Below are 26,023 nucleotides of genomic sequence, written 5' to 3'. Positions count from 1 at the left end.
GCAAATGCGATTGTTCTCATCGGATTTTATGAATTCCCTCCAGAGTTCCTACGTAACAGAAGTACATTAGGGGACTTTATCCCTGCTAATTTCAGACTACAAAGTCAAACCATGTATCAGATGCATCTGCACAGAGAGGCTTATTCATAAGTAGCAGCAATGATAGGTGACTACAGTGCCTGCCAAGAGACTCATCATTAGCTCATTAGCAGAGGACATCACATCCTAAACTGGAGATCTGAAAAGGAAACATCACCTTGTAGCCATGGCCCCTCTCCTTGTGCTGGGCACATCATGGGAACAACAGGCAGGGGTGCTGCTCGTCAATGCTGAAGACATTTTGCAGTTGAGATGCCAAGAGTAGGTAGACCCATTGTCCCCGCCTGCCAAGAGTGGTTCACAGGGCCCTGGCAGCTGCACTCACCACTGCAGTCTCACCCAGAAGCAACACATGGCCTGTTCAGGCTGGACAAGCCCATCTCCAGAGACAACAGCCCATGCACGGGCATAAAATACCGAGGCAACTGCAAGATGCAAAAGTAGCTGTTTAAAACCAACATCAGTCAGGGCCTAAACTCTGTGGAACAACACAAACCCGAACAAAAAAACAAATTAAAAAAACCCCACCCACAAGCTCATGTATAAGCAAAGATTAAAAACTTCTTGAAAAAGTACAAAGGAGCACAGGAGAGCCATCAAATAGACTTTGATCAGGACAACTTGATAGCAACTGCTGGGGAATATGAAACTGATACAAGGCTACAGCCAGCTGAAGAGGGTGACCTTCCACAAGCAGATCTGCAGCCTTCCTGTCACATCCCACCTCTCCTCTTCTCAACAAGCCTGCAGGCAAAGTATGGGCCAAGGAGACAATTCACCTGACTTTTCTGCACAAACTGACTCCTTCATTATGATTATCTGTAACAAGAAATTCCCCACTCTTACCTCAGCACTTCCACACCCATTTTTCTCTTGCACTATCATGATGACGTACAAACCTCTCAAGGGGATAAGTCCTGTATCTAAAAATGGTTAGATAAATGCTCCTCTTAACAGAACCATTGGTTTAATTACTTTGTTATTTCAGTTACTCACTACCCTCTCACTTTCTGATGCTTCCTTCCTGTCAGTTTGTACCAAGTAAGATTTTAAGCTGTTTAAAGTACTTTTCAGGCTTGGCAGCTCTGTTCTGGTTGCTCCTGTTGCAGCTATTCCTGTACACATTTTACACATTTTGCCTCAGCTTAGGTCAAGTAACATCTGTAGCTCTCTAGAAATAGGTTACTCAGTGTAAGATGTAGTTACAAGACCCAGGAACAAGAAATAGGCTGTTGATTTCAAGAGCAAGCTCTCACAGATCAGTCCTCATTCTGTCTGTAAGGGACCTAGAGACCTCCCAGGAGCTGTCTTTACCCCATCTGTGCAGGTCCTGTTGTCTCAGCCTCTGGGCCCTGCCAGCTCAGTGGCTCTGCTGGGCTTGCTCATCACTCTGGACAGGAGGCCCAGGACAGACAAGCTATCCCACAGGTGGTCTCATGAGGCAGGTAAGCCTTGCTGTTCGTATGCTGCTTCTGCATTACACCAGAAACCAGAGATATCAGCTTCATCTCCTCCTCAGTCACCAGCAACAACAGAAGCATCACTTACAACGAACAAAAAGAATTTTATTGGAACATATACACACAGGGATAACAGAGGTATCTGAGTAATCAAATATGGAATGTTTAAGAAAGTTAAAATAAATAAGGATACCAAGTTTTGCCAGTGCTAGGTCCAGCACCAATGTAAGTAAATGCCCTCTGAACAAGTCTGACTCTGACAGGACCATCCTTGCAGAGCCTGTAAAGATTCCTACCACCAGAAAGTGGCCAATAATTTTGGAATACAAAGAGTCACAATAGTGCTTTCTACTGATGTGCATTCACACTGTTTATTCACTACTTTCGTCTCTTATTTCTTTAATAATATCTATTAAATTCTGGAGTCCAAAAACGTAACCCGTGTCTTGGCCCTCATGCACCACACTATCTTCTCCATAGTACTTGCAGGTTGTGTGGGCAAAGTCTATCATGCGGACATCGACAGTACTGGCAGTTGGTTTGTAGGCATAAGCTCCTGCTGACTCATCTGAAGATTCCTCTGAAAGGTCCTCTATGTCCTCTGGATCCGAGTCAACAGCAACCTCCTGCCTTTCCTTCCCATCATAGATGATCAGCAAGGAGCTTGAATAGAAGCGATAGGACTCCTGTTTCTCCAGCACAGACTTGAGTTCAGTAAGTTTTTTAATAACGGACTCAAAGAGTTCCCTGCGCAGGTATTTGCCATTGTGAAAGAACTGGTAAAGTGCTTCTTTAAATCCTTGGACTGAGAGTTTTCTTCCATGGTATTTGTTCATGAACATCAGCTGGCCAGTGCCTGCCTGGTAGACCTGCATATGCAAACACAAGACAAAAAAGGAATAGTTAAAATTGCTGGTGCACTGACACCAAAGCCTTGAGAGAACACAAAGAAAAATTAAAAACTAAAAAAAGAAAAATAAATACTAATAAAAATAAAAAACTAAAAGCTCCTTAAACTTTTACAAGATGACTTATTAGTCTCTAAAACTTCTCTCGCACAATTACAGAAATTGCCATCAACAGATCCAGCAGCGCAACTTAGAGGAAGTGGAAAATTTCTTGTTTAGATTTGAGCTTTTCCACCCAGAATGTAAGAGCAAGGACTTCAAGTGAGATTTGGAAAGCTGCAGCTAGAATCTCCAAAGTCAAACTACAACTTGTACCACAGCCACTCATTCAGCTCATTACCTGCCTCTGCTCTAGGATGTACCAGCTGATTCTCAGCATGCTGAGATCCCAGTGACAGCAAACACTACTATACAAAACTAAGGTGTACCCCATAATCATCTGTATTTGAAGAAGTCAGAGGTGCTCCTGCAGGAAAATGCCTTCCTGCACGAAGGCATAGGAGAGTGGTCTGTACAACCAGTAGCTCAATAATGCCTAAATATCTGGGTCAAGGAAGGATTGCAGGTGCTTCCAAAGTCCCTCTTTGTTTTCCAGCAAAAGTCAACACTGGAAAGTGAACAATGGCCATGCCCTGCTCAAATCCCAGCATGCTATGGTTAGAAATGCAGCTCCCACACTTTCATTTCTGCTTCATGTTTTTCTCTGAAGTTGCACACTGAGTTGAACACAACACATGCCAACAGTCCTGCTGTGGAACAAGTCCTAACAAACACTGCTAGCATTCCTGGAATCTACTGGATAGGAGGAGAGAAGCTTCAGGAAAAAACTCAAAAACAAACATGTTGTTTCCCATTTGTCACTCTAGGAATACAGAAACAAGTAAACAAAAATTCAGGTGAAAGTCCACATAGTGTCTCCTCATCTGGCAACAAGTCTTATCACATTTACCAAGCACTTCTTGCCTGCACTTTGCAACTTCAGCAGTGAAAGATCTGTGGCTTTTCAAAGAACAGGACGGAACTGATTGCTTCTTAATATTTTGACAAATTTCCACACTCTTAATTCAAAATGCATATAACTGTCCTCCCATAACTGCTCCCTATGCTATCCTGAAATGTTAATGAAATCAGTAGTTTTAAACAGCTGATATGGTGCAGGAGGCTGTTTGTGTGTTCAGAGCCTGCACTCACTGATGGAGAACATGGGCTGCAGGTTTTTCCTGCAGATACTGCCACCTCCAACTAATCAGTGACACTCAAAATCCTCACTCCCCTCTGTGAAGGAAACGGAGCACAGCAGCTGAGGGTAACAACTTGTGAGCTGACTCCATGAAGCCAAACCCCGCTAAGAGCACCAGGTGCAGGAGCTGGGCAGAGCAGACGGGATTCCCCTCTCACCTGCATGCCGCAGACGCGCACGCCGATCACGGCCGAGGTGCTCTGCTGGCACTTGCGGATCTGATTCGCCTTCTTCTCCTCGGACGCGTCGTCGCCGTGCTGCCGGGTCCCCATCTTCAGGTCCAGCACACACGGAACCTCGTAGCGAGACGTCAGGTTCTCCAGCAAAATGAATTCTGATCCGTTAAGGAACAAGCCTCACAACGAGCAACACGGCTTTTATAAACTTTACCACAGATTTTACAGTGCCTCACTCTTAACTTTAGTATAAAGTAATCTAGAAAAATTGTAGTTACATAAACTTAAGATGCCCACTCTGTTTTAAGTCAGTTCCAGTTTTACTGGTCTCGAGAGACTAGTGAATTTCCACTTTAAGTGAAAACCAAAAGCAATCAGGATTATACAGAAATATAGTGTAGCAGCTAACTTTGAATTGTGAAGTACTTCCTGCTTAGCAAGAGACTTTTTTTTTCTGTGGGAAGTGAAGATTTTGTGGGTATTTCCATTCAAAACCAGTAAAATCTGTATTATTACTGTTCCAAAGATATCACACCCTTCAGGCAACTGAATAATAATCTATAGCGAAATGGTGAGGGTACCAGCCAAAAAATCCTAGCAATTTGGTCATTTATTAGTCATAGATGTTTTGGTAATCCATCACTGAAACTCCTCACACATGAGAAATTTGTTACCTCAGCATTTAGATCCTACTGCTTTTGCAGGATGTATCAGTTGCATCCAAGCCTACAGCAAGATCATTTTTGGATATAATGCTCAGAGTGAAGATGTTTGCCTATGGTTCCTCAGCACAAATCCAATGTGCTTCTGCCTTCAGAGATTCAGCCAGTTTTTCGTTTCTCTGCTCCAATCCCACATGACTGTTTATATTCAACTTTTCTTAAAGCTCATTAAAAATAGGCAACCAGAACATCCTCTAAATTTAAGAAACTGATGAAAAGAGGAAGAGGACACTGTTTTTTAAGATCACTGTTATCAAAACAGTAATTAAAAGTGACAGAACTTATTCCTTTGAAAACTCTCACTAGAAACCACCCTTGTGGAAGACATGTAACACATTGTGCTGTAAAACCTGTCCACTAACCCACAATGTGAAGATTTTAATTCAGTTCTCTGAATTTCCTACTTTAGGTAGTTTGTTACATGCTGGAAAAGCCCATTTCTAGAAAGTACTGGCAAATCCTTCAAAGATGCCAAATAAATCACAGCTTCAGAGAGTCTCTTGGGACTGCAGTTAAGCCTGCTCTGTACTCTTATCTGGAATGTTCAAGAAATAAAAGGCAGAGCCCGACCCATTCCATTGTTATGAGGCACTCTCAGGAAAGGATACTATATTGATTTCGGTGCTTGGCGTTTTCCTTCATCCGCTGTAACTGTTGCTGGTGACATTTCATGCTCCAAGGATTATGGTGTTTAAACTGAGAACTGACATTTCCTTTTTTCTCTACAGTATAATACAAGACTTCAGATTTCTTCAGCCACTCAAATTCTTCCTCCAGCTTGTGACTAGAAATACAGAACAAAGTAGCAAATTACAGATCAAGAAGAAAAATAAACTCTTGAAGAGGGCTTATCAACGGATTCAACTTTACAAGCTGTTTTGCTCACCTACATAATAAAGCAAAAACTTTATTTTCCTCTCTGTACATGTGAACAAGATGCCCATGAGTAGTATTTCAGCCATTACAAAGCCACTTCCATACTAATATAAATAAGCATACAGCCAAATATAACAAATCACATAGTAATTCTATTTTTATGTCCTTTATCTGTATGCATGACTTTTATGAAGTAATGCAAGAGGTAGAGATGCACTTTGAGGTTTATCCTTTGCTACGGTCACTGGTTTTAGCACAACACATCACAGCTCAGAGTTTATGGTGGGCACAATTAATAGGTATGAACAAGTGGGAAAATGACACTAGCAGGGATAAAGCAGGATTCCTAACAAAGTATGCCATACATAGTAGCATTTAAATATGTTTGGGGTTTTTTTTGTTTGTTTGTTTTTAACTATTGTTCTTCTGCTTGTTTGTTTGAAGGGGTGCTTCTTTTTCCCCCTCTTTCTAAAGCTTCAAAAATCACTGTTTCAACTGACCAAAGCAGAAAAAAATGAAGACTCAATTTAGTCTTTACTGAGGGCTAAGGACATACTAGTTTCACTAGTGAACCTGTCTGCACTGAAGAGATCAGGAAAAACAAAAGAAACAAGAGAAGGAAACGAAAGTGAAAGAGTTCCGGAGAACTCTCTGGAATTCTGGAGATCAGAATTTGACAGCTGAAAGTCAAACCTACCTTTTTATTTTTTCCTCTTTCCTGTGCTGCCGGACCCATTCCTTGGATATCTTCTCATTCTCTAACAACATTGTTTTTTTGTTAGTCCACCGCAATAGCTTACTTTTGGGTTCACAGTCAGAGTTATCTAAGTTTTCTAAGTTATCATGGTCCCCATTTAATGGATATGCTATTAGACATAAGTTTCCATCTTCGTCCTCTTCAAAGCTCACTGATACCACACCTGAAGAGAAAAAGGACCCAGACAGTTATGAATTGCTCAAGTGACAAGTAAGCCTTGTAGAATGCATTCTTATACACTAAAAATACAGCAACTTTATTTTTTCTCTTACCCCAGTCCTTAGTTTCTATCTTGCCACAGGCCAAACCTCATCTGCCAACCTAACAAATATCAAAAGAGCTAGACAAAAATGACACCTCACAAAAGACAATTTATCATGTTGGCACAACAATGATACAAAAGGTCATTTTCTCACTCTGAGGCAGTCAAGTAACAATCAAATAATAACAGGACACAATTTCGATTAATAAATTTTTTTATTAATTAAAAAATAATCTGACTGTCTGATTCTAAGTGAGATGCAAAACATTTGTTAACATCTTGCAGTGAAAAGTGACCTGCACAAAAAAAAATTCACACCAAAAACTTTTTAAATTTTGCATGACAGCAAAGCAAAAAGCACGTATCCAAGCAATACTTGGTTAACAGATCCCCAAGGGAAAGGAAAGATGTGCAAGGAGAGCAAAACAAGGGAAATGTCACATTACAATAGAAACTAGTCCAAAAGCTTCCACTTAAAATCACCATGTTTAATTATACATTTTCTTCTAATTTTTGGAATATATTTTATTGATACTGGTTATGCAGCAATCTTGTGGAATAAGTAACAAAAAATGCAATACAAAGCAAATCTATTTGTGGTACAGAAACATGGTGAACCTCTAAAGCACCTTTTCTCCTCATCCTCCCCTCAGGAGTCTCTAGAACACTGCATTGCATTTTAAGAGTCTTAGTGAAGCACTGACAGACATGCCCAGTGCTACATGAGTAAGTCTCAGTGGTTAATGGAGAAGCCATAACAATTATCTGAATTGGTTTTTGTTTTCCAGTCCTCAATTTCAGATCAATCAGTCTGCACAGTTCTTGCAGCTCATCACTAGCTAGGGGAGAGGTCTCGGTGAGAGACTGGAATTTCCAAGCTGGGCAGGCAGCTCCCAGACCTGCATTGGCTGGAGCACGGAGTACAGAAACTCTGACTGTCCCGCTGTCACAAAGGAAAGGACAATGGGAAAAAGGGTGGGGGAGCCAGCTAGCAAATGGCTTCTTTGCCTTTACTCTGGAAAAAAAAAACAGAGGTGGACCAAGTGAGGCTCCTTCCCTCCCCATACTTCCCAGAAAGCCACATACACTAGTACAATTGTTCTATTACATTTTTAAAAGTATCATTCAAAGATCAGATTTTCTTGCAGTCCAACAGAACTTGTAATTAGACATAGCAAAAAGTCTGTGTGAATGAGCAGAGAATATTAACTCTGAAACATCACTGAAATCTTCCATCACTTCACAAACAGAACACAAAACTTCATTACCATCACGGTTGTTAAAATCATTGTGCTTTAAAAAGCAATTCAACTTTAAAAAGTGCTTCAGGCATATTATTTATTAATCATCAGACAGCAGTTGATTGAATAGGAGAAAGAAAAAGAAGTATTCCTGTTAACTAGTTCAGTTCTTAGGAGAACTGGAATTTCCACTCCTACATAACTTCTGACTCAGCCTCATCACAGCTACTTGATCCTTGCCTACCTAAATGCCATGAATTTTCATTTCCTTAATGGCAGAAATAACACTGCAAGAATTCAACAAGACACGTTACTGGCATGTACTTATTGCCATCGAAATGAAAGTCAGAGGAGAAATCAAAGCACAAAAGAGACCACAACTAAGCTTACACAAAACACTATTATCCATCCTTACCAAATCCTTTGTAAACAAACATTAAACAAGTGGCCAAAAAAAAAAACCAACATAAAATCCACCAAAGAAAGCCAAAACCAACCAAACACCCCAAAAATAAAACAAAAAAAAAACCCCAGCAGATAATTACTGAAAATATTCTCAAGCTGTTAGTTACTTACCTGTGCCTAAGGGAGATATATGGGCTATCACCAGCAGAGTTGCTCTACTCTAATGCTGTTAGTCAGCCCAAACACCAACTTGGCAAGCATTTCCACCCTGCATCTCCACAGCCTGCCTCAGACAACATCAAAATACATGAAAAAAAACCCCTAAAATCTCTTCCACACAGAAGAGATTTCAGAGAGAACAGAGCGCACAGCACACTTGCATTAACAGAAACGAAAGGCCCAACCCCATGCAAAGGTTTGGTAACTTACCCTCATATTGTGGAGTGAATTTGCGCATTTCTGTTGGGAGAGTCTCATAGAACTGGTGTTCTCTCTGAATAAGCGGTTTACAGATGGTCTTGTCATTAAACCGGAGGACACAGGAGTGTCCTCCAACTTGGTGGACAAAAGGCTCGAGCAGGACACCCTTGGAATAGTGCTCCACTTCCATTGCTCCAAATGCTGGGCTCATCCTTGTAGCACATTAGACAGAAGGCGGCGGCAGTAGTGAGGGCAGCTCAGAGCCTGAAGCCGCCGAGACGCGCAGGTGTTTACTGTGATTCAAGAGTCTGTTGAGGCAAACACAAGAGAGCGGCGGCCGTCAGTGTCCGCGCGCGGGGCGGCCCGGGCAGCACGGCGAGAGCGAAGCGGGGCCGAGTACGGCCGAGAACAACCGAGCACGGCCGAACGTGCGTCGCCCTCGCTCCGGACGCGCCCGACTGCGGACGAGCGCAGGGCGCAGCCAGAAAGGCTCTGGTGGACACGCCCCCGCCGAGCCGCAGCCAATGGGTGGCTTCGCGGGGCGGGGCGGGCAGCGCGCGACGCGCAGGCGCGGAGCGGCAGAGGGAGCGTGCGGCCAGCGCCGCTCGCCACTTCCTCCGAGGGAACCCGCCCGCAGCACCCGGCGAGTCCCGCCGCCACCGGGCGAGTCCCGCCGCCACCGGGCGAGTCCCGCCGCCACCGGGCGAGTCCCGCCGCCACCGGGCGAGTCCCGCCGCCACCGGGCGAGTCCCGCCGCCACCCGGCCTGTCGCACTCGGACTCCAGCGCCCGGCCGCGGGGACAGCCGCGCCAGCGCTACCAGTGACACCCCTGCCTCCTGCGCAGGCCAGCCCGAGAAATTAACACCGAGCGCACAATTCCTCCCTTCCAGGCAAGGACAACAACCAACTGACGTCCAGGGTGGGACGTTTATTTCACCGCTTCATTCCCACCTACATGTCAGATAGCGAAAATATAACACAGATGCAAGCTCTTCCCAGGCAAGCCATAACGCTCATGTGGCATTTTCCAAGAACGCTTATTTCCCCACATTCAGCAGAAGGCAGTGCTTTGTGCCAGCTGCACCCAAAGGATCTGCTTCTGTACCCTGTGACCGCACGCTGCTCGGGTCTGGGCACACGCCAGTTTCATGCAACCTGCACTCCAGAAACCAATTAAAGGAGCGACGCTGAAAATCAGAACATGACTGTCCTGTTCTCTGCCTTCCAGTAAATTTTTAAGTTGAGTTACTCTAATTTTAGACCAAAGCTTTAATGATTAACTTTTTGTGGCTAAAAACAACCTTATACTCATTTTGCCTGAAGATAGTTACAAGAACAATAATGCACTTAATTCAAAGAGACGACAAAGTGTTCTAGGTCACAGGTCTATTTTTATTTGTCCTCCTTAGATATTTAACAGCTTTACATTAACTGGAAAAGCAGAGACCTGCAGGCTTAAAGCAGCAGCCCTACCAGAACTACAGACGCCTACAGCATGTCCTGGACATAAGAGCATTAATTGAATTAAACAACTAAACTGCTTAAAGAAACAACAGATCGATCAACTGAATGAACTCCAGGTCCTGGAATGTTTACCTGCACCTAAGGATAACAGGTCAATAAGAGGTGAATGTGTTTTTGTTGGCGGGGCTTTTTGGTGTTGTTTTTTTTCCCTTTTCTTCCAAGCGCCTTATTTGACAAAATTTTATAAGGCTGTTGTTTTTTTCCTTTTTTCCCCCCTTTAATCTGGAATTGTATTCCCCAGAAACCACAATGTCTTCTGATAACCTATACTATTATTACAGCAATATCAAACTGTCATTTCTCTTTGTATTACTTTTAATTTCCTAGTATTCTTTTTCTAATACAGCTACTGCATCACCACAGAATTTTCTCACCTACTTCAACATCAACAATTTGACAACTCAGAGACACACATATAAAAACTTCTCAGTTACACCCCAAACAAAAGCCAGTTCAAAAAAACTTACCCAACTGCACCGAGCAGGGCAACCCTGAAGTGCCCTGACAGTGCAGAAAAGCCACGTAACCACGGCCTGTCCCCATGTCCTGGGCAGTCCAATGCAGCTCTTCAGCTGCCACAGTCAGAAGGGAGCACAGTTACTGCTCCAGTCACTGATTTCTCTCTCCACGGCTCCCCACAGCAGCACCCACCCTATGCAGAGCCACACTGCTCTCCACTGAGGCTCACCAGCAAGCTGATTTACCAGCACGTGTGCTACACACTTGGAGCTGTCTCCAAACACACATTTGACAAACCATATTAGCTCCTGAGTGAACTCTGAAGATTGTTTCAATTTTCTCTTACAAAAATTACAACAATCAATCTGCATACTGCACCAGTAATATTATAACTCTTGAGTTTTCATTAGGATTTTCTAGAACCAATATTGCCTTCAGTCTTCTGGAATTTCAAAGGGAAAACCAGATGTGTACCACAGATGTGTACTGGAGGTGTGGTGACATACGTACATGATCTTGTAGTGCCAGAGCTTTGCACTGGCACAGTCACATTTAACAGCCTTGCAAAACAAGAGCAACTTTTTCCAAGACTGCACCACCAACTATTCTGTGGCTGTATTTCTAATTACCCAATACAGAGACACCGATTACCAACTGCAGGGATTCAGACTGAGAAAGTACCTTGCAACAGCCTTTAACCTCAAGCACTTAAATCTGTCCAGTCCTCCTTTGTTACAGTTGCATCAGGAGTTAAGTCTTGAAGATATTTATGCCATAGAAATTACTCTAGCAAACATCACCTCCAACACAGATAATGTACAACTTGTTTACCCAACACAACTCCAGGGAGCTCATTAGTAGCAGCTCAACTTGTTTGTTTTCATGGATCCCCAAGTGATCTGGGCAATACTTGTATGCAGATCACCCATGAACTAAGCAATGGAACTGCCAAGCACAGAATTGGACAGGACTAATCATTCTACTTCACCCTTTCCTGAGCAAGTAATATCTGGCAGCACATCACACAGTGTAACTTCCCATTCGAGGAGAAAAAAATCAAGTTTTTTTAGTGGTCTGATATTATATAAATTATAAGTTATTGTAAGTTACGCAGTATTTAGATAGGGGTGGGGGTTTTTTGAGAGAAAGTTTAGAAACATTTTTACGTAGACAAACAGTGTACCCAGCCAGCACTACAAGACAAATGTGAATCTACCAGAAATAAAGGAGGAGGCTCACACAAATGAAGATTAGTTTACTGTGCCTGTATTAGTAAGCCCTCCTTCTGTTTTTATCTTCCAAACACTACAGCACAACTCCCCCATGTTCCGTTTCTACGACTGAATTTTTGTAGTACATATCCCTGCTGTAAAAGCTCTGTTAATACAGCTCTGCAGCAGAAACTATGTGCAAGGACTGCTGAAAGCAATATTAGCAAGGAGACCCTCGTTATAAAAGCCTTTAGCTGAGCACCTTAATTGTGCAAGGCAACTCAGAGCCTTTTTCTGAACCTAAACCAGACACGATTTTAATATAGTAACAGTGCTCAAGAAGACAGCAGCAAGACATTGTAATCTCATCAACAACCTAGGTTTCAATGAGGCTTTAGTTTTCACTCTGATCAATTAATATATTTTAGCCATGCAAGAAGCGCTGTTTACCTAATAAATTCAGTCTGGTTTCCCCCAGTGAAATTCTTCTCACTTGCAAAAAGGTTTTGAGTAAGATCTTAAGGGGTTTTTTTTGCTGCATGCCTTAACATTACCATCACTAACAATCAGGATTTCTTTGTCATTTTGGCTATCCTTAATATTCAGAATTTTGCCATCCAGATTAACAGGGCCTGCAGCACAACTGTAATACCCATCAGAAACGCTTTGCACTGCATCATTTATAAATACCTTAATTCCATCAACAGCCTCACAATATGCCAAACCAGTTGCAGTTCCTTATAAATAAAAGCTCTGACCTAAGACCAACAGTTTCAAGTGGCACTGACATTGACCAGCACAAGCACAATGGAGTGCATCACTGCCTTTCCTCTGATTCTACACCCAGTTTGTTCTCAATGCTCTCTGGGGAAGAAAGAGCCCAGAACAGCTGTTTTTAGGCAATCTTCCCAGACACCAAATGCAGGCTCTGTACCCTGCCCTTTTCCTCCTACATGCTTTTACGTGTGCCTTTGACTAAGAGTTTTTGTTCAAACGACACATCAACCAAAAGAGCAGATTTACTAACCCTTCACACATCAAGCATTTTAAAAGAAAAATCCGACATAACTTGAAGGAGCAAACAAACATGTGCCTAGACACAGTAACATTACCTTGAGCAATGTCATTCCTACAGTAAGTAGCAAAAGATGCTTAAAACCCAAACCTGCAAACCAGCAGTGACATTTATAGACACCCTATCCACATCATGTGTGACAATGACCATCAAAAGAATACCACAATGAATTCATGTTTTCAGGCTTTTAATATTAATCTCAGGTGACAGCATTCTTTGGAAGGTACTTCATGTCATTACAGATTCTTGACTTAGTCCCACACGTAATTGCATTAATGAACACATCCTCTGGAGAGCACAGGGCTCAATTAAGCAGCAGCTTCTTCCTTCATAACAATCTTAAAAATAATACACCTCTTGCCAAAACTTTGTAATGGTAGAACTACCGAGGTAGAGCTGCCCTTCTGTTAAAACTGGGTTCTCTCTAGTGCAGGCTTTTCACTTTGGATGGTTAGCATCTTCAACCCCATATAGACACAAATCAGCTTTACAGGGACAGAAATAGCAAGGCAGCAAAGCTTTCTGCCTGTCCTTTTTTCTCAGTTCATTGGGGAGTGCAGAGGAAGTGGACAGGCAGAGATCTGCAGAGCAGAGCTGCTGCAGGCTGCCGAAGCAGACAAAGCAATGCCCTTTCCCAAGGTTCCAAGGTGTCATGGTTGGACACACACAACACCAGGCACCCACAAGGTGCTCACTCACCCACGCCTGCCATAGCTGGGCAGAAGAGAAAAAAAAATTAACAAAGGCTTCACAAGTTGAGATAAGGACTGGGAAAACACTTCAAGAGCATAACAGGCTCAACGTAAGGTTGCAAAGTGAATTTATTACTAACAGAATCAGAGGAGGATAATGAGAAGTAAAATAAGCCTTTAAAACACCTTTTCCCCCCAGCTCCTCCCTCCTTCCCACCAACAGCACAGGGAGACAAAGCATGGGGGTTTTTGGTCAGCTCATCACTGAGGTTTTCTTCTACTAGGAGATGAGTCCTTCCCTTGTGAGACCACAGGGTCGCACCCAAAGGCGACAGTTCTCTGTGAACTTCTGTGTGGCTCCAATCTCATGAACAGCAGGTCTACAGCACCTGCTGCAACGAGAATTCCCCCCAAGGGCACACAGTCCTCTCAAAACTGCTGTGATATGGGTCTCTCTTCCCATGGAGCACAGTCCTCCCAGGACAGGAGCTGCCTCTGTTGCACCTCAGCTACCAAAACACAGGCCGTGCCAGGCCAATATGCAAGGAAACAGAGGAATGGCACAGTCAGCCAACAGGAGAGAAGAGTATCAGTGACCTACCAGATCAACCAAAGAGAAAGCTGCTTCAGCCCAAAGAATATTCAGGAAGAAACAACGAAGCTGCGAATGGACACAGAAAGATGCAAATAACAAGGTGAAAAACACACAGTGTGTTTTTGAGAGCCCAATCACCACCTGTTTCATGCTCAACATTGAAAAGGTACTTGAGGTCTGAGTTGGTAAGTCATTACATTGTTCAGAGAGAATGACCTTTCACAACTGAACATTTTAAAAGCCTACAATAATACACCTCTAAAGCAAGAATGGCTACAGGAATTTTACAAGCCCTCATATGACTGAACTACTTGTTCTGTTACTAATAATGTGGTACTTTACAAATAGCAAGGCACATTCCTTGAATCAAAGAAAGGAAAGGATGCAACTTTGGAGTATTAAATGCATTAGATATGTTTAACATGCTCAGGTTCAAAGGTCTTGCACAGCTTGTGATTAATTTTGGTGAAAATCAATGCCATTCCTCCACACAAAACACTGTTTTATTAGCAAATATGCCCAGAGTAACATTAGTAATGATTTGCTTCTAACATTCACTCTAGCTACTGCTTGGCTCAGGAACTGAAGTTATTCTGATGTGTTCTGTTTTCAGAAGTTCTTAAGATTAGAATATAGATACCCATATCCTCTAGTGTCCAGTCAGCTGCCTTAGAACAGTATCAGAAATATATTTTAAAAATTAACTACATTGGATTAGGGAGCAAGCCTTTTAAAATAAATGTTTTTAGTTCTTAAGAGAAAAATGAGCTCTGCATTCATTTATCACAATTGTTTTAATCAATTCCTCATTTTGAGGACGTATTATACCTCTACATATAACGGAAATGTCACACTAGGATACTTTTTGAAACTGTCTGTATCTGCAGTAGAATTAATATAACTAAGTAGTAAAAGCTATAGTTTATAACTTTTAACTCATTGAGACAGAAATGCAAAGCCCACATAATTATGTGCTTGCACGAATCCTACAGTTTTGGGAAAAGTCTTAAGAGCAGACCTAAATTCTCTATGATTACTAAAGCAAACGTCTGTTTTCATAACTAATTTGGAGGTAAAAGTTTATCTTTGGTAGAAAAGTGGACTGACATTGCCAGTTCGCAGAATTTTTATTCATAAACAAAAAAAAGTATTAGCAGCAAATAATTCAAGTTTAATAAAGCAGACAATAGTCTTTCAACACTATAAGGGGTAGATGGACAGTGTCATAGCATCAAGGGGGAGGAAATACTTTAAAAGAAGTACTGGGGGAGGAAACCTTCTTTTTCATTAAGTATAACTTGAAACAGGTAGTTGTGATGACAAAATGATGCTGAGCTGTAACTTTCTATGCAAGTCAAGGTTATTTAAGCTCTTCTGCAGCAAATCAATCAATATAATGATCATTAAGTTACACGACTTGTACTCAGGGATGAGTAAGCATGACGTTTTGTAAAGACACTCAGCAGAACGCTTGAAAACTCAGGAATAACCAACTCCTTCAGACCTACATATTCAGTCTATGTGTGCACTCCCTTTGGAAGAAAAAACACTTTTACTACAGCTTTTAGTGGCAAATCATGAGGGTGCTGAGAGTCAGACACTGTAGTGGTACATCTATCATAACCACCTACAAACACAAAAAGCCAAGAAAGAACAAAATTTTCTTGTTGCATGTCATGTGCTTGGGCTAGACAAATAAAAGAAGCCACCTGCTTCTTAAAAATATTGACAAAATGTCTTTTGTTTTAACTTATCTTTACTAAATGGCTGGCAATTGCAGCACTACATTGCTGCAGTTTAGAAAGATTAAGCGATGTCTCCAGATAAATAAGGAAAGAAATGCCTTGGATTAATTCCACAAATTAAGGGCTATGTACTGAAGAGGCATTCTGGCTGTCCATAGAAAATTCTGAGTTGGGAGGGACCCACAAGGATCATAATTTACTTAATCATGCATAACAAATGGAATCTAGAATCCCAGAATTATACATGAACTCGTGCACAAAATTCCTACAAAACACGTGTGCAAAACCCTTTGGAAACGCGACGACTCCACAGCAGTCTTGGCACATCAAGGTAGAAAGCTAATCCTGTTTTTAACATTTTAGCATTAGCTTTCAAAACATTAGCAAACATTTAACATTAGCAAACAAAAGATTCCCACCAAGGAAGAACGAATTTTTCTGCTTTCAAACTAACAAAAAATACCTTGAAGTGCCCCTAGCTTCTTCTGAGGATTTCAGTTATATCACACTGAAAGGAACTACTCCTCTAGATATTTCTTCCACTCTGAAAGGGAAGTCACAGTGACAGTCCAACAGCAGCTAAAACAGCAAAGAACTCCCAAGTGCTACATTAAAGTCCTGCTCTGCTGTTTTTCAGGAGTGTAAGACAGCACACTGAGATATCTCTTCTTGTAATCAGAGCATCAAGCCTTTTCTATTCACTAAGAATTTTGTCTCCAATACAGAAACAAAAAACCATGCACTGAGATGCTGAAAAATGTATAAAGATGCAGTCTTTCAATGTAAAACATTTTTTAACTAGCAACATGTTTATCCTATCTCCTTTTAGTCTCTAAACATGGAGTTCTAGTTTTGTCTTCCTTTAAATATAACTCAAACACAGACATAAACACTGCCACAGAGGTTAAGACATGTATTTATACCTGTATATTTAACACCATAGCTACAGAGCCATCTCCTATACCAAAAAGACTTTTGAACACAGTTTTAACAGACAAAATTAGGAATTATGAAACATCAGGCATAATATATTAAGGGAGCAAACCACACACAAACCATCTGAAGTTGCATAATGTTCTATGACTATTATTTTTCACGCACAATTATCCCTATCTTCCTTAAACCAGGTACACATTATTAGGAGAAATTCAATTCCCCTTTTTGTCCTTTTGTCCAAGAAAGCAAGACAAGTCACCAACGTCATCTCCAAGAACTTCTACCTTCTTTACATAAGTGTGCACAGCAGCCACTCAGCTGCAAATTCTTAAAATTCAGCAAGGAGGTTATGTGCCCAGTGCAATTGATATTTCAACATCTAAAAAAAGCAAGAGCTTTCAGCTTTCCTTACACCATTTGTAATCTGTAATCTTAACACCTACATACACAAAGTCCTGGCAAAATGCCAGCTTTACCTCTCAAGTAAAGCTATTTTACCTCCCTGGAACTAAAATAAAGCCAAGTTACAAGTTACTAACCATATTCAGATAGAAAAGAGCATGCAATTCTGACCCATGTAGCTTTTTCAGGGATTGTGTAATTTAAGAACCAGTCTCTTTTCCAAGTAAAAATGCCATGGAAACTAAGAAACCTGAACCACCAAAACTAAGCTACTTAAACTTCCTATTTAGAAACTGATCCATCTTAAAATGGTATTCTGGCATCAGAGGCCAAAATCACCAGTTGCTACAAAAAGGCAGTACCACCCTTTGTCATGGTGAAACCAAAATAGCACTCAGCCTTTAATCTTCTGAAAATATGACAGCAAGAGCTAAATTGTGTGGATTACACACATGAAAGTATTATTCAAGACACCAACACCCCCAAGAAATTCCAGCATTAAGATTAAAATAAATCCAAGGCTATGCCTTTCTCATTACCACGAATTTAGCAGTCTGGGAACTGTATTTTGAGTCACTCAATGAAAGAACATGGAATCTTTGTGACCAGCCCTTCAGCTGTGACCCATTTGCCATACATGATAAGAAAAACAATGTTCATACAGTCCCTTTCAAAGTCCACCCTCATTTAACTACACAAAGATTTTCTGTCCATGTAATTCCTTTAGAAATCCCAACCTCTAATGCTTTTTATACCATAAGCTGTAGGGGCCCAAAGGACAAGATTGTTAAATTAAAGCTTTGATACCTAAATCCTACAATCCAAGCTAACTCCTTGAGCAAAAACTTCCCAGGGAATGCACAGCAAAGATCATTAACCAACATATTATTATAGGAAGAATGTTAGCTGAAATGCACAGTTATCTATTTCATGCTTCTCATTTATGTGTATATTCACCTAGACTATCAATATGTGTATATTCACCTAGACTATCAATACCCCTCCAAAGAAATTTAGTTCCTCTATGTGGAAAAATGATTGAAAAGCAGCCCAGAAGGAGACAGTCATGTCTTGGAATGCCCATCCCCATTTTTAACAGTTGTTTTACAAATGTAGGTTCCAAGAATACTTCTGATGACTAAGATAAAGAACGGTTCACATTAATGAGATGTATTTAATATATATTTTAGAATTGCATTTATGTTTCAAAACATCTCCAACTACTGCAAACACATCTCAATGCAGATAATACATCCCAGATTTGCATCTTAAAGGGAAGAGTTTGTATGATTCAGGGACCTCTGTAGGCTCTTTCCCTAAAAAGAGTTGAAAGTAACTGGGACCTAAGACCTTGAAGACACAGCTCCCTGCAGGGATGCCAGTGCAATTATAGAACTTCAAATGTAAAAGATACAGTAGAGTAATTTCCATGTGCTTCTTGTTTAACTGCAGCAGATTGGACAAGAGCAAGGACAGAAGTCTTACAAGACACTCTCACGTGACACAATAAAATCAAGGGAAAAAATGTAGACTGTTTCCCTTAGTAAATGCAATTCACTTCTTTAACAGTTTCTTCTTGGGAAAAGAACCTATTCTGCAAATACCTCACAGTACTTTAAAAATGCTTCAGAAAATTATTTATGTATTTCATCTTTCATTGTTCAGTGATCTCCTCTTACACCATCTAGGACCAGTTACAGGCTTAGCATAATAATCTCTGCCAAAGAATTAATCCATATTAATCTCATACAGTTTACATATTCAAACAGCAATACAAAACCACTTGAAAAAAATCTTATCAATTTCAGTAATCTAGAAAAGGAAGCTTCATCAGGAGCTTGGCTGTACTGCTCTTATCCTTGCACCAGGCTGAAATACATTTAATGATACATAAAAGCTAGGTAGTTTAAATAGCCCAGGCAATGGGACACAGCTGGAGTATGTCTTACTCCCTTAAAAATGTCTGTTTCTTTAGAGGCAATTTTTATAGCAGCCAGCAAGTGTGCACTGCACAACTGTCAAAGAGAAACCATCACTCACCAAAAAGGGAAAAATCAGACAGGATGACTGAAAAAACCCTATTTTCTCCTCAAAATTCCACAACATTGCACCACCATCCACAGTGTGCTGATGTTCCAATTCTGCATTTCCAAAAAACAGCACACTGTGAGGAGAAAAAAAATATTTCAAGAAGTCAAGCTTATGAAAAAAGCAATTTATTTTTTGAAAGCAAACTCTGCACATACTAATGTTAAAACATTATTTGTACTTTAAAACATAATCACGATTCAGCACTTAGGTTTAAATACGTCAAAGGCTTTGTTTAAACAGAACAACTTGAAGTCAGTCATTCCTCTCACCAGGCAATTCACTGCAGCTCCATCAGCATTTACTTCATCTACCTTCATCCTCAAGAGACTACTTATCTATCTCCACAAATTCCAAATTACACCCCCAACCATTTTGTACCCTCTCTGTTGGAAATGATACAACTTTTAATTTTTTTCTTATGTAACTTTGGTCAGGGTTATCTCGAACTATACCCCAACTTTAACACTCACAGACGTCTCTTGAGAAAATTGACTGGTTCTATTAAGCCAGAACCAATTTTCCTAAAGAATCTTGAATGGATTCCCAGTGGCAATGACAGTTATATTGGTATGAACACACCTACCCATCAATTTGACCTTGGATCTCCTGCTAAAATGAATCAACCACCTGAAAGTGCTAACACCTTACAAAGATAAGATGATGCCTATCGTGTCAGGTAGTTTCACTTCTCATTTCTGTAGCCTCATTAAACTAAATTATGTCATTTAAAAAAAAAAAAATCAATTGCTGTCAAACACTGTCTCTACATATCCAAAGCACAAGGCAAATAAATTGCCATTTTTCTGGAAAAAAGATATGAAAAAGGAAAAGGGCAAATGTCAAAAAAAAGGTCATCTTCAATAAGCATGAATTTAAGCAGCACCCACAGTACTGATAAGGTTTCAGGCAGTGTAGAAAATTTCTGCATCACAGCACTGCACAGCTATTTGGGTAGGCTTAAAGCCCTCTGTGCTTCAAGAAAATAAAACAAATTTTTCTGTGCTCATTCTTATACAGACTTTGGCATAACCCCCCCAAACCCTTGCTTTTTCTAATGAAAAATTGCCTCAATAATTGTATCTTCTGTCCTTGAGTCTATTCATTTCAATTTTTAACAACCTGGGGCACTATTAACCAGCTTAAGCAAATAATCTAAATGAATTTCTCAGTTTCTTCCAACCTTCTGGATGTCAGCACAGCAGGACAGAAGACAGGGACCAAGAGAGGCAGTACAGCTGAATGGCTACTGTGTGAATTCAGCAGTTCCTGGTCTGTTTGGGCTCTTAACTGGCTGATGAGCACATGCTCAGCTCCAAACCTGGCACTGCCTGGGCCACCTCTTGCCCTAACATCCATCATGGCACACACACAAAGCAAGACTCTCAGTGGTCAAAACCATTTTGTGAGCAAGTCTTTCTTTTCCCAGTAAAAATGCAAAACTGGGCAGTAACTGGTTCCAGCTGTCTCCACATACAGGAGCAATCCAGTCAGAGGGTCAAAGGCTGCATGTTGATAGCTGATAACAGCAGAGTGGTACATTCTGTACCTATTATGAAGATTATCATTCCCTTATTCTAACACAGCCCTTACTTACTGTGAAAGACACTTTCTGTGTCTTTCAGAGACACAGTAAGGGCTGCCTGCAGTGGCTTTGTGCCACACAAGCCAAGAATTTGCAGATTTCAGATTTCAAGCTCTGAACACCTAATTAAACACAACCAATGACAGATCTTCATTTTTCAAACAATTTTGTTTCCATTATGCCTTCCAGTATTTTAGATTTTGCAGAAGAAATTTCTAGCTCCTTGCAGCAAGTGATTCAATGTCACACAGCTTTCTACAAATGGGGGAAAGAATGAACTATTTTGCAATTAAATAAGTTAGCATGAAAGGGCCAAAATTAACGTTCTAATAGGATATTTCTAACAAAAGTTATAGAAACACAAATCTGCAATTATACCTTAAAACTCTTAAAATATAACCTATTGATAATTGTGAATTATCCCTGTATTGTTTCAAAGATGTCACGACCTTGGGCAAGACAAGAAGCCAGATAAAAGAATTAGCAAGAGGAAAAATCCTCTCCCCGCAATGGAAAATTTTCATCTCTTCAAGCAAGGCAGAGATGCTGAGCCGGACCTGCGTTGCCTGGAGACCAACCGCAGCTTCTTGCCAGCAGGGAGGAGCTGAGCATCAGCAAATGCAACAGCTGATAAGTGGATGAACTGAATGAGAGGCGGCAAGGCTTTTCCACACGTCAGTGTAAAGACCTGACAGCTCTCAGATAATGGTTCTAACCCATGCTCACTACATAAACAAGAATTATTATGAATGTAAAATGTCAGCTTAAGAAGGCTTCAAAGTGCTCTATATTTGGCTCTTAGCCTCACACTTTGGGTACAACTAGAGCAGTAAATACCCCACACAAGATAAAAATTTTAGCTGCACCTCAGTTTCTGCCCTTTCAATCTTTGGATGCAGTATGTGAATTTTTGGAATATGTTCCTGCCCATTAAAAAAGTCCTGTGCTTAAGCAAGGGTGCAGAAACATTAAGGAAACCAGTGAATTACATCAAAAGGAAGAGCCTATACCTTGGCTTAGCATCAAAAGCCACATCATATCTTGTTTCACTTCTAAAGTCAGCCTTTGCCCCCAGCCTTTCCCACTTGAAGCACAGCACCATGTATGTTAGAGATAGCTGTTTTGCTTATTCTGATCCTGGACCTGCCCTCAAGCTCAGGCAGGCATTAACTTGGCTGCAGGAGCAGCACTCCTGACCTCTCAAAGAAACACCTCAGCTTTCTCCCAATTTCTAATGATCATCAAATTAAGAATCATTGAAAAGAATTTAATACCATTTACTCCAGAATATCCCTACATCTTATCTAATTCAATTCACTTAAAGTACTCAGACAGCAAAGAACTAGGGATTTCTAAAGAATGGTTTCTATTGAATTTATCCCTGTAGGTAAATTCCACAAGGATACTGTACGTCACTAGTGAAGCAGATCTTTCACCACCAACCTGACAGCACACATTTCCCTGCCTGCAGCTAACCCAAAAGGGCAGACATTTGTGTGTCAGCACTGCTGACAGACTGAGACACCCTCAGTGCCTCGAGGTTTGCACCCTTCTCCTACCCTTCCAAAGAAAAAAACATCCCCAAAATAGCCTCTCACTCACTCCACAGATTGGAGAACAGCCTAAGCAACACCAATAGCACTGATCTGCATGGAAGCCCAACCACCGACAGGCAGCAAAGAGGTTCTTTAACATCTTTTCTCATCCTGGTTTTTCAAAACCTCATGACTGACAAATGTTAAATCTTCCTCCAAAGCAACTGGTAGGGAAAGAATTTTTGGGAGTACAAAGCTCAGGATTCGTATGACTGACTGACCACTGTCCAGTTTTCCAGCTGTTTCCAAACTGCGTGGTTATAACAGCCCTGATCTACCTTTCCTCCAAAAGAAACACAACATAAAGCTTCCACTGCTGGTATAACTGAAGTACCATAGACAAGATAACAGACTGTTATTTTAAAGAGGTATAAATATCAAAGACAGAAAAGGCAGAAAAACAGTTTTTCAATTAATGCAAATTTATGAAAAGCTACATGGCCAAGTTTAATGTCTAGAATTTCTTACAAACAAGTACATGTGAACAGCTGTAATCCTTCCCACAGGCTTAATCAGGATATGCTTCTGAACACTTAAAATTATTTTTTAAAAATAACTTTTCCTGAATTCTGCCAGTTAAATCACTGAGTTCTTCCTTATTTATTAAAGATAAAAACGTGACAACAATCTGGAAGATGTTAAATTAGCAAAAGTGAACAGATTAATCAGTTCATTTTTGAAACACACATATTTATATATGGATGCACATGTACAAAAACCCAGTTTCCATTCCTTAATGTTACCAATAAGGTTTGAAAACACACAAATTAATGTAATTTAAAGAAAATTTTACAAGTCAGTTTTGTCTTATATATGAGAAAAATTGTGAGCAAAAGGGCCAATTCTTGGCCAAAACAACCGTGACCTTGTTATCCCCCCAAGTGTCAGATCTGAACTGTTCTACTACCATTTCAGAGCTGCAAATTGAGCAAATGACCAATAATACAGCCTCTGACTAAGAACTGAAACCAAACACTAATATTTCAGAACAAATATTAAAGCAAAATTCTAATTACAGTATTTGAAACAAAACAGTCCCCTTAGATGTGCACAAAAAGCACAGGGACACTGGATGTGTTTCTAAAACACCTGAGTATATGGGACACATAAGGCACTGTGTCAAAAAAAAAAGAAAAAAGAAGGGGGATAAAAAAATAGTAGAGGGTGATTAAATGCCAGCATATATCAGGAAAGATATCAGTGTTAAACATGCATACTTTTCACAGTGGAATTAAGGCCAAGGGCATATCAGGGTGTAACTACCAATAAGTTGTTATTCTATCAACAACGATAACATTTATGTTTTTAAGCTGGATGCCTATTTCCAAAGCCTCAACCCTAAGTGTTTTTGTTCAAACCGTCTGCAGCTCCCAAACCAGCAGGTATTACAAAATCGTGATCCTCAAACCAGCTCTTAACAAGGCATCACCCAGAACTTCCAGTTTACTAAGAAAAAGGGTATTCTCGAGCATCACATCCACTTATGCAACACATCCCGCAGCACCCGCTTTTCATTTAGAACTATCACCGAGCGTACCAAAGAGCCGCTAGAGCAGCAGCACACCCATCACCCGGGCACAACGGACAGACAACGCCTGACGATTGACAGAACTGCTGAGTGACAGCGTGAGGCGACCACCAGCCGCGGGGCCAGCAGCCACGGCAAGCACAAGCGCGGCCCCCCCGCGCCGAGCCCGGGCCGGCAGCCGCACAGCAACCCCGGGAGCGCAGGAAGCGCCGTGCGGCCGGGGATGCTCCGCCAACGCTGTCCCCGCTGCCCCCAGCCCGGCCATCGCCGCACCCCCGGGGGCACTCCCTGCCCGCTGAACCCGGCAATGCCCCGAGGCCGCCACCGAGCATCCCCTCGGGGCAGCCGCCCACCCGCACCTCATGGGGCCGGGCACCGATCTGCGGGCGGGGCCGCAGCTGTCCCCTCAGCGGCGATCGCCCCGGGGGCAGGGGCGGCGGCGTGGGGAGCGGGGCGCGCCCGTTACCTGGTGCTGGGCCGGCGCCCGCGGCGGCCTCAGCGCTTTTGTTCCTCAGACGTCAAGATGGCGGCGCGGCGCGTGCCCGGCCCTCCTGGCTCGGGCGCGCCCCGCCCTCCCGCCCGCCTCTCCATTGGCTGGGCGCGCACCGCCGCGCGCTGATTGGGCGCCGCGGGCGCCGCTGTTGCCAGGGGAGCGGGGCAGGGCAGGGCAGGCAGGGCCGGCCCGGTGTCCGCCCGCATCCCGCGCCCCTTCCCCGGGAGCGGGGCCGGCGAGCCCTCAGGGGCGCTGCCTCCGCTCCGCCGGGCAGACACCGAGCGGGCAGCGCTGGCAGCCGGCCGTGGCCCCGAGTTTGGAGGCACGCACAGGCTGGGGCCTGTCCCCTTCTCCTCCCCGACCTGTGGATTCCTCCTCCGCAGGCCCCAGCAGCCGTGGACAGCGCTCTCCGTAACTTTCCCTCAGGGCCTGCCTGGAAACCATTTGTCCCTTGGTGTGCCACACACGCCGCCATTTGGGACGGGCGCAGGGCACGGCTGCAGGCAGGGCAGGCTCACAGGGCTGTGTGCCTCAGCTCACTGCACATCCTGTGCTTCTGTTGCTATGCACCAAAAATCTCAGCTGAAAGTCCTGGAGGCTCGCCCCACTCAGCATCACCCTGGATGACTTTTTCGGGCCAGTGTCTGATGTTCAAAATGCAACCACTGTCCTCAAGGCTTGAATGCAAAGCCATGAACTGCGGGTAACAGCAAAGCCACCATCATTGTAAGGAAAAAAGAATAATGAGATAATTGCAGTTTAAATTACTAAGCAACAGTCTCTCTGACAATGAACTTAGTAATGCTCTGCAATCTATTTAATCACACTAAAGAGACAGAACAACTCCACTTAGATACAAATTACTCTGCATTCATTTAAATAAAGGTCAGAGAGCTAAAAGCCACACAAGCCACCACACTTCTGCTGCACAACACACCCAGCAACAGGCATCCTTTTTTTTCTAGAAGTGACCCAGCCTTTCTGGCTCTGAGCTGCCGAGGCAGGGCTGCATAGGGCATCTCGCTCAAACCTCCCACTTCTGCTTCCCCACTATCTGCCTGTGTGTGGGCCTCGGGCTTCTCTGGCTCAGGAATGTCTCTTTGGTTTGGAGAGGTGAGCATTGGTTCACCAGAGAGGTTTAGAGGGCAAGAGATCTCTGGTTTCTAATTGTTCTAAAGTAAAAGCATGGCTAGAGTTGTGTAAGAGACAATTATACCCCTTGGTTCTCACTGTGTAAAATATGCCTCTTGTTCATCAGTCAAAGCCATCAGTCCTGCTTGTTAAGAGTGTTCTCATTTATCTGGCTGGTGCCATCATGAATACCTTAATATAAAAATCTGGTTATGTGTGTGTCTCTCACCATTTAAACCTGGTGACTTCCCCTGGATATTTAAAAAGTTTGTATCAAATCTATGCCTCTTTGGGCTGAAGCTGGTCTTGGGAGGGCAGGTCTGTAATTTATTGAAGAAATGTGATTGGCAGTTATGACTGGAGGTTATTGACACATGCTAGTAGTTTTAATCTGTGT

The 26,023-nt window shown here is 42.2% G+C and overlaps 1 protein-coding gene across 4 annotated transcripts; it reads right to left on the bottom strand.

Annotated features, from left to right (window-relative positions):
- Positions 1-1,643: 1,643 nt before the first annotated feature.
- Positions 1,644-24,584, bottom strand: IP6K2 (inositol hexakisphosphate kinase 2). Of its 4 annotated transcripts, none has more exons than XM_079317045.1 (7): positions 24,469-24,560; positions 19,247-19,370; positions 8,576-8,874; positions 6,179-6,401; positions 5,214-5,389; positions 3,866-4,041; positions 1,644-2,428 (listed from the first exon to the last, which is right to left on the bottom strand). In XM_079317045.1, the coding sequence occupies exons 3-7, from the start codon at positions 8,775-8,777 to the stop codon at positions 1,931-1,933; spliced, it is 1,275 nt and encodes a 424-aa protein (XP_079173171.1). In that variant the 5' UTR covers positions 8,778-8,874; positions 19,247-19,370; positions 24,469-24,560; the 3' UTR covers positions 1,644-1,930. The 4 variants fall into 4 exon arrangements, with proteins under 4 accessions (XP_079173171.1, XP_079173172.1, XP_079173170.1 ...); XM_079317046.1 differs by having other exon boundaries at positions 24,362-24,476; XM_079317044.1 differs by lacking the exon at positions 19,247-19,370 and having other exon boundaries at positions 24,469-24,584.
- Between the last annotated feature and the right edge of the window lie 1,439 nt (positions 24,585-26,023).

Source organism: Erithacus rubecula, assembly GCF_903797595.1.
Source record: "Erithacus rubecula genome assembly, chromosome: 13".
Classification (NCBI taxonomy): domain Eukaryota; kingdom Metazoa; phylum Chordata; class Aves; order Passeriformes; family Muscicapidae; genus Erithacus; species Erithacus rubecula.
Note: the sequence above shows the minus strand (reverse complement) of the source record. Positions and strands in the feature narration are given on the sequence as shown.